This window comes from Hordeum vulgare, chromosome 3H (assembly GCF_904849725.1).
Source record: "Hordeum vulgare subsp. vulgare chromosome 3H, MorexV3_pseudomolecules_assembly, whole genome shotgun sequence".
Classification (NCBI taxonomy): Eukaryota; Viridiplantae; Streptophyta; class Magnoliopsida; order Poales; family Poaceae; genus Hordeum; species Hordeum vulgare.
The window spans coordinates 13,227,089-13,242,475 of record NC_058520.1 but is presented as its reverse complement, the minus strand read 5'-3'; the positions used below and the strand labels follow the sequence as shown (position 1 = coordinate 13,242,475).

The 15,387-nt window shown below is 44.3% G+C and overlaps 1 protein-coding gene across 1 annotated transcript; it reads left to right on the top strand.

The window, feature by feature from the left end:
- Positions 1-14,077: 14,077 nt before the first annotated feature.
- On the top strand, positions 14,078-15,119 carry LOC123439253. The gene has a single exon (XM_045115990.1). The coding sequence runs from the start codon at positions 14,386-14,388 to the stop codon at positions 14,827-14,829; it is 444 nt and encodes a 147-aa protein (XP_044971925.1). The 5' UTR covers positions 14,078-14,385; the 3' UTR covers positions 14,830-15,119.
- The last annotated feature ends 268 nt before the right edge of the window (positions 15,120-15,387 follow it).

Sequence of the window (15,387 nt, the reverse complement as noted above, 5' to 3'; positions counted from 1 at the left end):
CGCTAGATGCATGCTAGATAGCGGTAGATGTGTGGAATAATAGAAGTAGATGCAGGCAGAAGTCGGTCTACTTGTCTTCAACGTGATGCCTATATACATGATCATTGTCTTGGATATCGTCATAATTATTCGCTCTTCTATCAATTTCCCAATAGTAATTTGTCTACCCACCGTTTGCTACTTTCTCAAGAGAAGCCACTAGTGAAACCTACGACCCCCGAGTCTATTTTACATCATGTATTTGCAATATCTATTTTGTTATTCGCGTTTCCATTTTATTTTCTCTTTTATTTTCAGATATATATTATCAAAAACCCAAAAATACCTTGCTGCGTTTTATTTGCCATCACTTTGTTTGCATCTATCAATATATCATTTTATCGTTCTATTTTACCCATGAGGGATTGCCAAACCCTACACGCGTTGGGTTGCAAGGATTTGTTATTTGTGTGCAGGTATCGCTTACATAGTCTTGTGGATCATTCTACTGGACTGATACCTTGGTTTCTTAACTAAGGGAAATAATTACCGTCGTTGTGCTACATCATCCTTTAAGTTTGAAGAGAAACCAACGCAATCATCGGGGAGTCAACAGACAACAAGTTGAAAATACTTTTTCACCCATTGACGTCCCTCATATCATGGCAATCCTTATATGCACTAGGAACATTCATGACTACTGGGTCTGGAACTTCGAAAGGAATGGCGCGTTCTCAGTTAGGTCGGCATATAGAATGCTCGTTGCGACTTGGCAGCGCAGAGAAGCATGGATATATGGCACCTCTGGATCGTCTAGCGAAAACATTGAGGAGAAATCATGGAAGTAACTTTGGACCACCCAGTTTCCGGCAAAAGTGAGGATGTTCCCATGGAGACTCTCAAAACATTTGTTACCCAGTGTGGATTTGAGGGCACACCCCCACATGTCAACCACCAACTCGTGTGGGTTGTGTGGACCACCCGACTGGAGGCACTCGCTCATCGAGTGCTCGATGGCACGGTGCATATGGCCGTTGGACAGTGGAGATATAGTAGACCAAGTGGTCTCCGTAAGTGAGCCAAGGGCAAAATATTAGATCTTTTCTCTAATGGAGACGTTACCCCATGCAAAATTTGTTTGATTTGTGGTTACCCCATGGTCTATTTGGATGACACGTAGAAACTTCATTGACGAAGGAATCAACCAAAGTCCCCAAGCGATGCACATGTTCATCCAGCGCTTCATATCCGAGCTTGATATGATCCATGAGATGAAACCGACGACTTTGCAGCAAGCTCCTCGGGATCCTAGACAAGTACATGCAAAGCCAAGTGCACCCCCAACGAGATATGCTAAAATCCACACTGATGGAGTTGTGTCACGGAACCGAGGCGGCTCTTATGCTGCTGTGTGTTGCGATGATGCTGGAAATTATCCGGGCAGTTCGGCTCTCGTTATCGCTGGCCACATCGACCCAACGAAGCTTGAAGTGATCGCATGCACAAAGGCATTGGCTTGGCGGAGGATCTACTAGTGCATGATTTTGTTATTTCTTCGGACTGCAAGCAGGTTGTGAACGACATAAGAAGTGGCAACCAGGGGCGATATTGTTGGGGAACGTCGCATGGGAAACAAAAAATTTCCTACGCGCACGAAGACCTATCATGGTGATGTCCATCTACGAGAGGGGATTTCCGATCTACGTACCCTTGTAGATCGCACAGCAGAAGCGTTAGTGAACGCGGTTGATGTAGTGGAACGTCCTCACGTCCCTCGATCCGCCCCGCGAACCGTCCCACGAACCTTCCCGCGATCCGTCCCACGATCTAGTGCCGAACGGACGGCACCTCCGCGTTCAACACACGTACAGCTCGACGATGATCTCGACCTTCTTGATCCAACAAGAGAGACGGAGAGGTAGATGAGTTCTCCAGCAGTGTGACGGTGCTCCGGAGGTTGGTGGTGATCTGATCTCGGCAGGGCTCCGCCCGAGCTCCGCAGAAAAGCGATCTAGAGGTAAAATCGTGGAGTTATGTGGTCGGGCTGCCTTGGAAAATTTGTCTCAAATCAGCCCTAATTGCTCCATATATATAGGAGGAGGGAGGGGAGGCTTTCCTTGAGGCTCAAGGAGCCCCAAGGGCTGCGCCACCAAGGGAGGAGGAGTCCTCCTCCAATCCTAGTCCAACTAGGATTGGAAGGTGGAGTCCTTCTCCTTTTCCCACCTCCTTTTTTTTCTTTCTCTTTGATTTTCTATCCTTGGCGCATAGGACCTTCTTGGGCTGTCCCACCAGCCCACGAAGGGCTGGTGCGCCACCCCCAAGGCCTATGGGCTTCCCCGGGGTGGGTTGCCCCCCCCCCGGTGAACACCCGGAACCCATTCGTCATTCCCGATACATTCCCGGTAACTCCGAAAACCTTCCGGTAATCAAATGAGGTCATCCTATATATGAATCTTCGTTTCCGGACCATTCCGGAAACCCTCATGATGTCCGTGATCTCATCCGGGACTCCTAACAACATTAGGTAACCAACCATACAACTCAAATACGCATAAAACAACGTTGAACCTTAAGTGTGCAGTTCCCTGCGGGTTCGGGAACTATGTAGACATGACCCGAGAGACTCCTCGGTCAATATCCAATAGCGGGACCTGGATGCCCATATTGGATCCTACATATTCTACGAAGATCTTATCGTTTGAACCTCAGTGCCAAGGATTCATATAATCCCGTATGTCATTCCCTTTGTCCTTCGGTATGTTACTTGCCCGAGATTCGATCGTCGGTATCCGCATACCTATTTCAATCTCGTTTACCGGCAAGTCTCTTTACTCGTTCCGTAATACAAGATCCCATGATTTACACTAAGTCACATTGCTTGCAAGGCTTGTGTGTGATGTTGTATTACCGAGTGGGCCCCGAGATACCTCTCCGTCACACGGAGTGACAAATCCCAGTCTCGATCCATACTAACTCAACGAACACCTTCGGAGATACCTGTAGAGCATCTTTATAGTCACCCAGTTACGTTGCGACGTTTGATACACACAAAGCATTCCTCCGGTGTCAGTGAGTTATATGATCTCATGGTCATAGGAACAAATACTTGACACGCAGAAAAAAATAGCAACAAAATGACACGATCAACATGCTATGTCTATTAGTTTGGGTCTAGTCCATCACATGATTCTCCTAATGATGTGATCCCGTTATCAAGTGACAACACTTGCCTATGGTCAGGAAACCTTGACCATCTTTGATCAACGAGCTAGTCAACTAGAGGCTTACTAGGGACAGTGTTTTGTCTATGTATCCACACATGCACTGTGTTTCCAATCAATACAATTATAGCATGGATAATAAACGATTATCATGAACGAAGAAATATAATAATAACTAATTTATTATTGCCTCTAGGGCATATTTCCAACAGTCTCCCACTTGCACTAGAGTCAATAATCTAGTTCACATCACCATGTGATTCCAACGAATCCAACACCCATATAGTTCTGGGGTGTGATCACGTCTTGCTCGTGAGAGAGGTTTTAGTCAATGGTTCTGAAACTTTCAGATCCGTGTGTTCTTTACAAATCTTTATGTCATCTTATAGATGCTGCTACTATGTGCTATTCGGAAATACTCCAAACATCTACTCTACTATACGAATCTGTTTCACTACTCATAGTTATTCGATTAGTGTCAAAGCTTGCATCGACGTAACCCTTTACGACGAACTCTTTAACCACCTCCATAATCGAGAAAAATTCCTTAGTCCATCAGTTACTAAGGATAAATTTTGACCGCTACTAGTGATTCAACCATGGATCACTTTCTGTACCTCTCAAGAGACTTTGAGTCAAGGCACACATCAGGTGCGGTACCCAGCATGGCATACTTCAGATTCTACGGCCAAGGCATAGAAGACGACCTTCGTCTATTCTCTTTATTCTGCCGGGGTCGGGTTTTGAGTCTTACTCAAATTCACACCTTACAACGCAACCAAGAACTCCTTCTTTGTTGATCTATTTTGAACTCCTTCAAAAACTTGTCAAGGCATGCACCTTGTTGAAACTTCTATTAAGCGCTTTTGGTCTATCTCCATAGATCTTTGATGCTCAACGTTCAAGTAGCTCAATCCAGGTATTCCTTTGAAAAACTCCTTTCAAACAACCTTTTATGCTTTACAGAAATTCTACATTACTTCTGATCAACAATATGTCAACCACATATACTTATCAGAAATTCTATAGTGCTCCCACTCACTTCTTTGGAAATACAAGTTTCTCACAAACCTTGTACAAACCCAAAATCTTTGATCATCTCATCAAAGTGTATATTCCAACTCCGAGATGTTTGCACCAGTCCATTGAAGGATTGCTGGAGCTTGCATACTTGTTAGTATATTTAGGATCGACAAAACCTTCTGGTTGTATCTCATACAATGTTTGCTCAAGGAAACCGTCGAGGAAACAATGTTTTGACATCCTATGTGCAATATTTCATAAATAATGCAGCAACTACTAACATAATTCTAACAGACTTTTAGCATCGCTACGAGTGAGAAAGTCTCATCATAGTCAACTGTTTGATCTTGTCGGAAACATCTTTGCGACAAGTGGAGCTTTTCTTAATAGTGACTTATCACCATCATCGTCTGTCTTCCTTTTAAAGATCCATCTTTACTCAATAGTCCTACGACCATCAAGTAGTTCTTCCAAAGTCTACACTTTGTTTTCATACATGGATCCTCTCTCGGATTTCATGGCCTCCAGCCATTTGTCGGAATCCGGGCCCACCATCGCTTCTCCACAACTCGTAGGTTCATTATTGTTCAACAACATGACCTCTAAGACAAGGTTACCATACCATTCTGTAGTAGTACGCGACCTTGTCGACCTACAAGGCTTGTAGTAACTTGATCCGATGCTCGATGATCACCATCATTAGCTTTCACTTCAATTGGTGTAGGCGCCACAGGAACAACTTCCTGTGCCCTGCTACACACTGGTTGAAGTGATGGTTCAATAACCTCATCAAGTTATACCACCCTCCCACTCAATTCTTTCGAGAGAAACCTTTCCTCGAGAAAGGATCCGTTTCTAGAGACAAACACTTTGCTTTCGGATCTGAGATAGGAGATGTACCCAACTGTTTTGGATATCCCATGAAGATGCATTTATCCGCTTTGGATTCGAGCTTATCAGACTGAAACTTTTTCACATAAGTGTCGAAGCCCCAAACTTTCAAGAAACGACAGTTTAGATTTCTCTAAACCTCAGTCTATACTATGTCATCTCAACGGAAATATACGGTGCCCTATTTAAAGTGAATGTGGTTGTCTCTAATGCATAACCCGTAAACGATAGTGGTAATTCGATAAGAGACATCATAGCATGCACCATACCAAATAGTGTGTGGCTATGACGTTCAGACACATCATCACACTATGATGTTCCAGGTGGCATGAACTGCGAAACAATTTCCACATTGTCTTAACTGCGTACCAAAACTCGTAACTCAGATATTCATTTCTATGATCATATCGTAGACAGTTTATCCTCTTGTTACGACGAACTTCACTCCGAAACAGAATTGAACCTTTCAATATTTCAGACTTGTGATTCATTAAGTAAATACTCTTGTATCTGCTCAAATCGTCATTGAAGTAAGAACATAATGATATCCACTGCGTGCCTCAGCACCTATTGGACTGCATACATCAAAATGTATCACTTCCAACAAGTTACTATCTTGTTTCATCTCAATGAAAACAAGGCCTTGCTCATGTGGTATGATTTGCATGTCACTAGTGATTCAAAATCAAGTGAGTATCAAGATCCATCAGCATGGAGCCTCTTCATGCAATTTATACCAACATGACTCAAGCGGTAGTGCCACAAGTAAGTGGTACTATCATCATTACCTCGTATATTTTGGCACCAATATCATGAGCATGTGTAACACTACGATCGAGATTCAATAAACCATTGAAGGTGATTATTCAAGCAAATAGAGTAACCATTATTCTCTTTAAATGAATAATCGTATTGCAATAAACACGATCCAATCATGTTCATGCTTAACGCAAGCACCAAATAACAATTATTTAGGTTTAAGACCAATCCCGATGGTAGAGGGAGTGTGCGACGTTTGATCATATCAACCTTGGAAACACTTCCAACACGTATCGTCGCCTCGCCTTTAGCTAGTCTCCGTTTATGCCGTAGCTTTCATTTCGTGTTACTAATCACTTAGCAACCGAACCGGTATCCAATACCCTCATGCTACTAGGAGTACTAGTAAAGTACACATCAACATCATGTATATCAAATATACTTCTTTCGACTTTTGCCAGCCTTCTTATCTACCAAGTATCTAGAGTTGCTCCGCCTCAGTGACCGTTCCCCTCATAGCAGAAGCACTTAGTCCCGGGCTTGGGTTTAATCTGGGGTCTCTTCATTAGTGCAGCAACTGCTTTGCCATTTTCACGAAGTATCCCTTCTAGCCCTTGCCTTTATCAAAACTTAGTGGTTTTACTAACCATCAACTATTGATGCTCCTTCTTGATTTCTACTTTCGCAGTGTCAAACATCGCGAATCCCTCAAGGATCATTGTATCTATCCTTGATATGTTATAGTTCATCACGAAGCTCTCACAGCTTGGTGGCAGTGACTTTGGAGAACCATCACTATCTCATCTGGAAGATTAACTCCCACTTGATTCAAGCGATTGTCGTACTCAGACAATCTGAGCACACGCTCAACGATTGAGCTTTTCTCCTTTACTTTGTGGACAAAGAATCTTGTCAGAGGTCTTGTACCTCTAAACAAGGGCACATGCATGAAATCACAATTTCATCTCTTTAGAACATCTCTTATGTTCCGTGACGTTTCAAAACGTCTTCGGCGCCTTGCTTCTAAGCCATTAAGTATTTTGTACTGAACTATTGTGTAGTCATCAGAAACGTGTATGTCGGATGTTCACAACATCTACAGACGACGCTCGAGGTGCAGCACACCGAGTGGTGCATTAAGGACATAAGCCTTCTGCGCAGCAACGAGGACAATCCTCGGCTTTACAGACTCAGTCTGCAAAGTTTGCTACTATCAACTTTCAACTAAAATTTCTCTAGGAACATATAAAAACAGTAGAGCTATAGCGCAAGCTACATTGTAATTCGCAAAGACCATTAGACTATGTTCATGACAATTAGTTCAATTAATCATATTACTTAAGAACTCCCACTCAAAAAGTACATCTCTCTAGTCATTTGAGTGGTACATGATCCAAATCTACTATCTCAAGTCCGATCATCACATGAGTCGAGAATAGTTTCAATGGTAAGCATCTCTATGCTAATCATATCAACTATACGATTCATGCTCGACCTTTCGGTCTCATGTGTTCCGAGGCCATGTCTGCACATGCTAGGCTCGTGAAGCTTAACCCGAGTGTTCCGCATGTGCAACTGTTTTGCACCCGTTGTATGTGAACGTTGAGTCTATCACACCCGATCATCACGTGGTGTCTCGAAACGAAGAACTGTCGCAACGGTGCACAGTCGGGGAGAACACAATTTCATCTTGAAATTTTAGTGAGAGATCACCTCATAATGCTACCGTCGTTCTAAGCAAGATAAGGTGCATAAAGGATTAACATCACATGCAATTCATAAGTGACATGATATGGCCATCATCATGTGCTTCTTGATCTCCATCACCAAAGCACCGGCACGATCTTCTTGTCACCGGCGTCACACCATGATCTCCATCAACGTGTCGCCATCGGGGTTGTCGTGCTACTCATGCTATTACTACTAAAGCTACGTCCTAGCAATATAGTAAACGCATCTACAAGCACAAACGTTAGTTTAAAGACAACCCTATGGCTCCTGCGGTTGCTGTACCATCGACGCGCAAGTCGATATTAACTATTACAACATGATCATCTCATACATCCAATATATCACATCACATCGTTGGCCATATCACATCACAAGCATACCCTCCAAAAACAAGTTAGACGTCCTCTAATTGTTGTTGCATGTTTTACGTGGTGACCATGGGTATCTAGTAGGATCGCATCTTACTTACTCAAACACCACAACGGAGATATATGAATTGCTATTTAACCTCATCCAAGGACCTCCTCGGTCAAATCCGATTCAACTAAAGTTGGAGAAACCGACACTCGCCGGTCATCTTTGAGCAACGGAGTTACTCGTAGAAATGAAACCAGTCTCTCATAAGCGTATGAGTAATGTCGGTCCGAGCCGCTTCGATCCAACAATACCGCGAAATCAAGAAAAGACTAAGGAGGGCAGCAAAACGCACATCACCGCCCACAAAAACTTTTGTGTTCTACTCGAGAAGACATCTACGCATGAACCTAGCTCATGATGCCACTGTTGGGGAACCTCGCATGGGAAACAAAAAATTTCCTACGCGCACGAAGACCTATCATGGTGATGTCCATCTACGAGAGGGGATTTCCGATCTACGTACCCTTGTAGATCGCACAGCAGAAGCGTTAGTGAACGCGGTTGATGTAGTGGAACGTCCTCACGTCCCTCGATCCGTCCCGCGAACCGTCCCACGAACCGTCCCGCGATCTGTCCCACGATCTAGTGCCGAACGGACGGCATCTCCGCGTTCAGCACACGTACAGCTCGATGATGATCTCGGCCTTCTTGATCCAGCAAGAGAGACGGAGAGGTAGATGAGTTCTCCGGCAGCGTGACGGCGCTCCGGAGGTTGGTGGTGATCTGATCTCGGCAGGGCTCCGCCCGAGCTCCGCAGAAAAGCGATCTAGAGGTAAAACCGTGGAGTTATGTGGTCGGGCTGCCTTGGAAAAGTTGTCTCAAATCAGCCCTAATTGCTCCATATATATAGGAGGAGGGAGGGGAGGCTTGCCTTGAGGCTCAAGGAGCCCCAAGGGCTGCGCCACCAAGGGAGGAGGAGTCCTCCTCCAATCCTAGTCCAACTAGGATTGGAAGGTGGAGTCCTTCTCTCTTTTCCCACCTCCTTTTTTCTTTCTCTTTGATTTTCTATCCTTGGCGCATAGGACCTTCTTGGGCTGTCCCACCAGCCCCCCAAGGGCTGGTGCGCCACCCCCAAGGCCTATGGGCTTCCCCGGGGTGGGTTGCCCCCCCCCCCCGGTGAACACCCGGAACCCATTCGTCATTCCCGATACATTTCCGGTAACTCCGAAAACCTTCCGGTAATCAAATGAGGTCATCCTATATATCAATCTTCGTTTCCGGACCATTCCGGAAACCCTCGTGACGTCCGTGATCTCATCCGGGACTCTGAACAACATTCGGTAACCAACCATACAACTCAAATACGCATAAAACAACGTCGAACCTTAAGTGTGCAGACCCTGCGGGTTCGAGAATTATGTAGACATGACCCGAGAGACTCCTCGGTTAATATCCAATAGCGGGACCTGGATGCCCATATTTGATCCTACATATTATAAGAAGATCTTATCATTTGAACCTCAATGACAAGGATTCATATAATCCCGTATGTCATTCCCTTTGTCCTTCGGTATGTTACTTGCCCGAGATTCGATCGTCGGTATCCGCATACCTATTTCAATCTCATTTACCGGCAAGTCTCTTTACTCGTTTCGTAATACAAGATCCCGTGACTTACACTAAGTCACATTGCTTGCAAGGCTTGTGTGTGATGTTGTATTACCGAGTGGGCCCCGAGATACCTCTCCGTCACACGGAGTGACAAATCCCAGTCTCGATCCATACTAACTCAACGAACACCTTCGGAGATATCTGTAGAGCATCTTTATAGTCACCCAGTTACGTTGCGACGTTTGATACACACAAAGCATTCCTCCGGTGTCAGTGAGTTATATGATCTCATGGTCATAGGAACAAATACTTGACACGCAGAAAACAGTAGCAACAAAATGACACGATCAACATGCTACGTCTATTAGTTTGGGTCTAGTCCATCACATGATTCTCCTAATGATGTGATCCCGTTATCAAGTGACAACACTTGCCTATGGTCAGGAAACCTTGACCATCTTTGATCAACGAGCTAGTCAACTAGAGGCTTACTAGGGACAGTGTTTTGTCTATGTATCCACACATGCACTGTGTTTCCAATCAATACAATTATAGCATGGATAATAAACGATTATCATGAACAAAGAAATATAATAATAACTAATTTATTATTGCCTCTAGGGCATATTTCCAACAGATATGGCTCCATTATCTCAGAAATTAAACTCTGAGCAACTAGTATTTGATGTAATTTTATCTTTGAAGCGCGAGCCATTAATGGTGAGGCCCATAGTTCAGCTAGGCACTCTCTTACTCTATGTCCGGGGGGCCACATTTGGCTGACCAAGCCACATGATCCAAAGTGTATCTCACCACATGTGAATTATTATCAATAAAGCTTAGCTTTTCCCTCAAAAAAAGTAATCTATGCCTCATTACCGAGTTTGCATCGACTAAACGCAACGTTAAATGGCCTATAATAAATACATAAAAATACGAGCATCGATATTAAATCTATGACATGAACACCATCCAGCCATAAGTTGATTCGCCCCATCCTCTTACTTAATGTTACTTAGTGCAGTTACTCCAGTCCAGTGAACGCCTCCATCGATCAAATCCCCTTATTACCATTATAATCTTATTATCTACCACATTGAGCAATTCTAGCAACATCACCGTAGACGTAAATAACATGCTCAACAATATCACTAGTCAAGAGATCTTTAACTATTGCAACACGAGTCTCTATTTTAATTTGCTTAGAGGGTTTAGGTGTTATAACATTACTCTTATGAACCACAGTTGTAGTCTTAGCATGTTCCTTAATCCTAACAGAGAAAGGAGTTTTTTCAGCGTAAGTAGTAGGGACAACTGGATTAGCAGAATAAACAATTGTTTCATCTTCAATAATAGGTGATTCTTCATAATTATTTTCAATATATGGATGGAATTTAAACCACTTCCCTTTAGAAAGATCAATATGAGTAGAAACGATTAACAGAATATACCACTATCTCACAGTCAAGTCCATATTTTGCACTAAGCTTATGAAAAGCATTTGTTTCTATAAAAGACATAACACAATCAAACTCAATATTTATACATGGCTCATTACCTTTTTCATTTTTCCAATCTTAACAGTTGCATTTAATTTGTTTAAGTAATATCCCATTTGTATTCAATATCTTTCTTCATGAAGGAACCCGAAGAAGAAGAATCAAGTATTGACTTGTTATCTTCACAAAGCAGAGCATAATTTTTTTGAAGAATCAATCCTCTCGAAAGCTCATGATTGGGGGCAAGTGTGCAACATATATTTAAGCTTAACCCAAGCATGAGCGATGGTTTATCCTTCACGAGGCTAAAAATTATATATATAATTCCGATCACGATGAAAGAAATGCATAGGATAAAAATTCTTGTGAAATGACAGTTTCAATCGATTCCAGTCCCATGTTCCAAATTCATACAATAGCTTATACCATGCCAATGCCTTTCACCCCAAAGATAAAGGTAATACTTTCTTGTTAACTCCATCTTCCGATAAATCTGCAAGCTTAAACAATCCACAAAGTTCATATATCTAGATTTGGTGCATATGAGGATCTATTGTCCCATCTCCTGCATAAGGATTATCAAGTAGTTTTCCATAATACCCAAAAGAATTTCATAACAACTGTTTCCATCAGGTTTAGTAGGTTGAGAATCGGCTCTTACTTCTTTTGTTCGAGGTGAAGATACCCTCAGCAAGCCCCTCAAAGGATTACTCTCCATAGTAACAAGTGGAGATAAATATTAGTATGAAATATAAATATTTCCTTACAAATTCCTCTTATCAAAAGCGCTTCCTCTCCGGCAACAATGCTAGAAAATAGTCTCGAAGACCAAAAAGTATAGGCTATCAATCGTAGTCCTTTTAATAAGTAAGAGTGTCAAACACAACGAGGAGCATAATGAATTGATAAGTGGTTTCATCAAGGTATTGCGAGCAAGTGCTAAAAAGTGTAATAGTAAATAGTCTGATAGTAGGATAATTTGTAGCAAGTAACTAGTAATCAAAGTAACAAGGTGCAACAAGGTATCCCAACACTTAGATTTATAAGGACATGCCAAGAGTAGTTATTATAATACGCAAAGCGTTCTCGAGGACACATGGGAATTTTTCTAGTCAGGGTCATCATGTTTTAGTTGATTTGCGTTCACTAGCTCCCAGATCAAATACCCTACTAGCACCGGAACATATAGTGGAGGTTATGAGCAATCATATGGAGGACAGCGCCAAGGATATGCTCTTTGCTCTACATGAAATATTAGCAGAAAATGATTTTGTCCGTCTCGTCGTAACTCTATGGGCAATCTGGGGAGCTAGGAGGACAGCCATTCATGAGGACATTCTTTAGTCGCCGACAGGGTTACACAACTTGATCAACTCGTATCTTGGAGAGCTGAGCGAGATCAACCACAAACATGTTCCTCCTGTTAGGACCAACATTCCGCCACAACAAGTTGAACAATGGATCCCTCAAGCACATGGCTTTGCTAAGCTCAATGCCGATGGAGCTGTCCCTAGACATGGCTTTGGGTCTGTTGGTGTCATCTCGAGGGATCAAGGGGGAACTTTCCTGGGAGCTGCGGCATCTGTTTTCAGATTTATTTCAGATCCTACTACCGTGGAAGCTTTGGGTATGAGAGAAGCTCTTGCGCTGGCGAAGGATCTATACATACAAAACATCCAAGTTGCCTCAGATTGTGAGGTAGTAGTAAATGATATCGTGAATCGTACCTCGGCAATATATGGCGCGATAGTTGAAGAAATTTTAGACATTTCAGTTTCTTTTAATTCTCGTATGTTTGTTTACAAACGTAGGAGCTCCAGTTTTGAAGCTCACAACTTAGCGAACCATGATCTTAACCTGCGAGGTGGCCGCCATGTTTGGTTAGGCCATCCGGGAAATCTGCCATCCGTCCGTGTAAACATTGTGACGAATTAATAAAGCCTCGTTGAATTGTCTCAAAAAAAAGGTGTGACATACACGGGAAACCGTATTTAGCGCCACACGAGCCGGTTAAATGCAAATTTTGCTAATCGGCGCGTGCAGCGCTCCGCCATGGGTCGGCCCATTTAGAGATCCAATCTAAGTTTTAGCCCGTGAACTTTTTTCCAAATCAATGACCTTTTTGAAAATCGGTGAACTTTTTCGAAAATCGATGAACTTTTTGGAAAACCAGTGAACATAATTTAAAATTCTTGAACTTTTTCAAAATCAATGAACTGTTTTAAAAATTGATGAGCTTTTTTTGAAAATCGATGAACTTTTTTTGAAAGTCAATGTTTTTTTGTCGAATTCTGTGAACTTTTTGAAAATACATAAACGCATTTAAAAACCAATGATTTTTTTTTATAATCATTGAACTTTTTTTGCAAATCTGATTATTTTTTTAAATTCTACAAACATTTTTTCCGATTATTAAGGACTAACACATTCTACTTGGGCTGACCCACGAGAAGGAGCGCTGCAGGCGCCGTATACGACATACACATTGAGTAATCTATGCCTCGTTACCGAGCCTGCATCGACTGAATGCACAACGTTAAATGGCCTAAAATAAATACAGAAAAATACGAACATCAATATTAAGTCTAGGACTTAAACACCGTCCAGGATCCAGCCATAAGTTGGTTCGCCCCATCCTCTTACTTGATGTTACTTAGTCCAGTGTTACCCCAGTCCAGTGAACGCCCCCATGGATCAAATCCCCTTATTACCATTATAATCTTATTATCTGCACATCATGGAAGCTTGTGTTTGGTCCTAGCCCTAACTGGGATCCGAAGGCGACACACACAATACTCATCGTATACACATCGATCACACCTGGTCTATACATTACACCTTGTCTTTGGTCTCTTGTGCCACCGAAATTCCCGCGTCTTTTAGCGCCGCGTTAGGTGGTAGCGCCTGACGGCGACAGTCGGGGCCTCCTTTTTCTTTTTGTCCATTAGGCAGACAACCTCCCGCGCCTCCAAATGGCGACGCGCCCTGCATTGCGGCCCTCGCACGTAAGCAAAACAAACCCAAGAATGTGCCCAGCCATACACAAATCCCCCCCTGCTCCCAATGTTTTATAGGCGCCGTAGAGGGAGTCCAGTCCAAGGCCGCCATTATTTCCGGGATCCTCCCCTGAATCCCAGGTCGGTCTCGCTCCTCCTCTCCCTCCCTCCACAGTGATCATCTGCGGCGCCAACCGGACAAGAATACGAATACCATGAGAGGTTGAGAGGGAGCCAGTATATATTCAGACCGTCGTAAACCGGCCGGAGAGGGAGAGGGAGCGGCGGTAGGATATATATATATACTCGGCCGGAGAGATGGCTGCCGGGACGCTGCAGATCAGGCCACGGGCCAAGGGCTTGTGGCTGCTGGTGCGCCGGCTGCTCTGCCGCGGCAACAAGCTGCACAGACCGACCGCGGGCGCCGGGGACCAGCAGGGAGACGGATGCGGGGAGAAGAGGAGCCTCCTCGGCCGGAGCGGCTCCCTGGAGGAGCTCCTGGGGCCGGACGTCGCCGGCGCCGTCCGCCGCAGCAGCGCCAGGAAAGACGTCCAGGTCCAGCGCGTGCTGCTGCCTGAGCGGCAACGGCAGCATCACGAGGATGTGGCGGAGGGTCGCCCGGCGGAGGCCACGCCGGACGCGCCGCAGGCAGCTAGCGCCGCGGCCGTGCAGCAGTACCGGAGGTTCATGTTCGGCGGGTTCCGGCGGCGGCTGATGATGCGGAGACAGTGGCGGCCGATGCTCGTCGCCATCCCGGAGTGATATCGATCCATCGTCCGTCGACCGACGGAGAATCGTCCATCGGTCGCGTCGACGTCCCGTCCCGTGGAATCCGGCTGCCATGTTGGTGCAGATATATATGTGGGTGTAGCTTTTCGTGCTGTCGAGTTGTTCGTTTCTTGCTGCGATCGCTTAGCCAGAGGTTGATGCGTGCGTATGTTGCGGCGGTCCTGCAATGTTGGCACATAATTTTCGACATTGTTATCTCGGAAGCATCTTGAGCAAATCTTTGCTCGGCAGACCATGGAATAAGTTTGGGAGCGACTTTATGACATGGACCGTTCTCTCTTCTTCTTTTTTTAACTTCAGCCACTTTGCTGTCCACCTTCCGATCTTGATCGTAGGGCTCCGCAGCCTTCTTCCTCCTCTTTCAAATCTCGCTTCTCCTTCACCTATACCGACGAAGCATCAACCGCCCCATGTCACGAGCTCCTCGTGGACACGACGGCCTTACGCGTCGTGCCATCCCAACCTCATGACTACACGCCGAATTGACCACCACCCGAAGTTTTCCATGGCCCTGGTCAATAGCAAACGAGT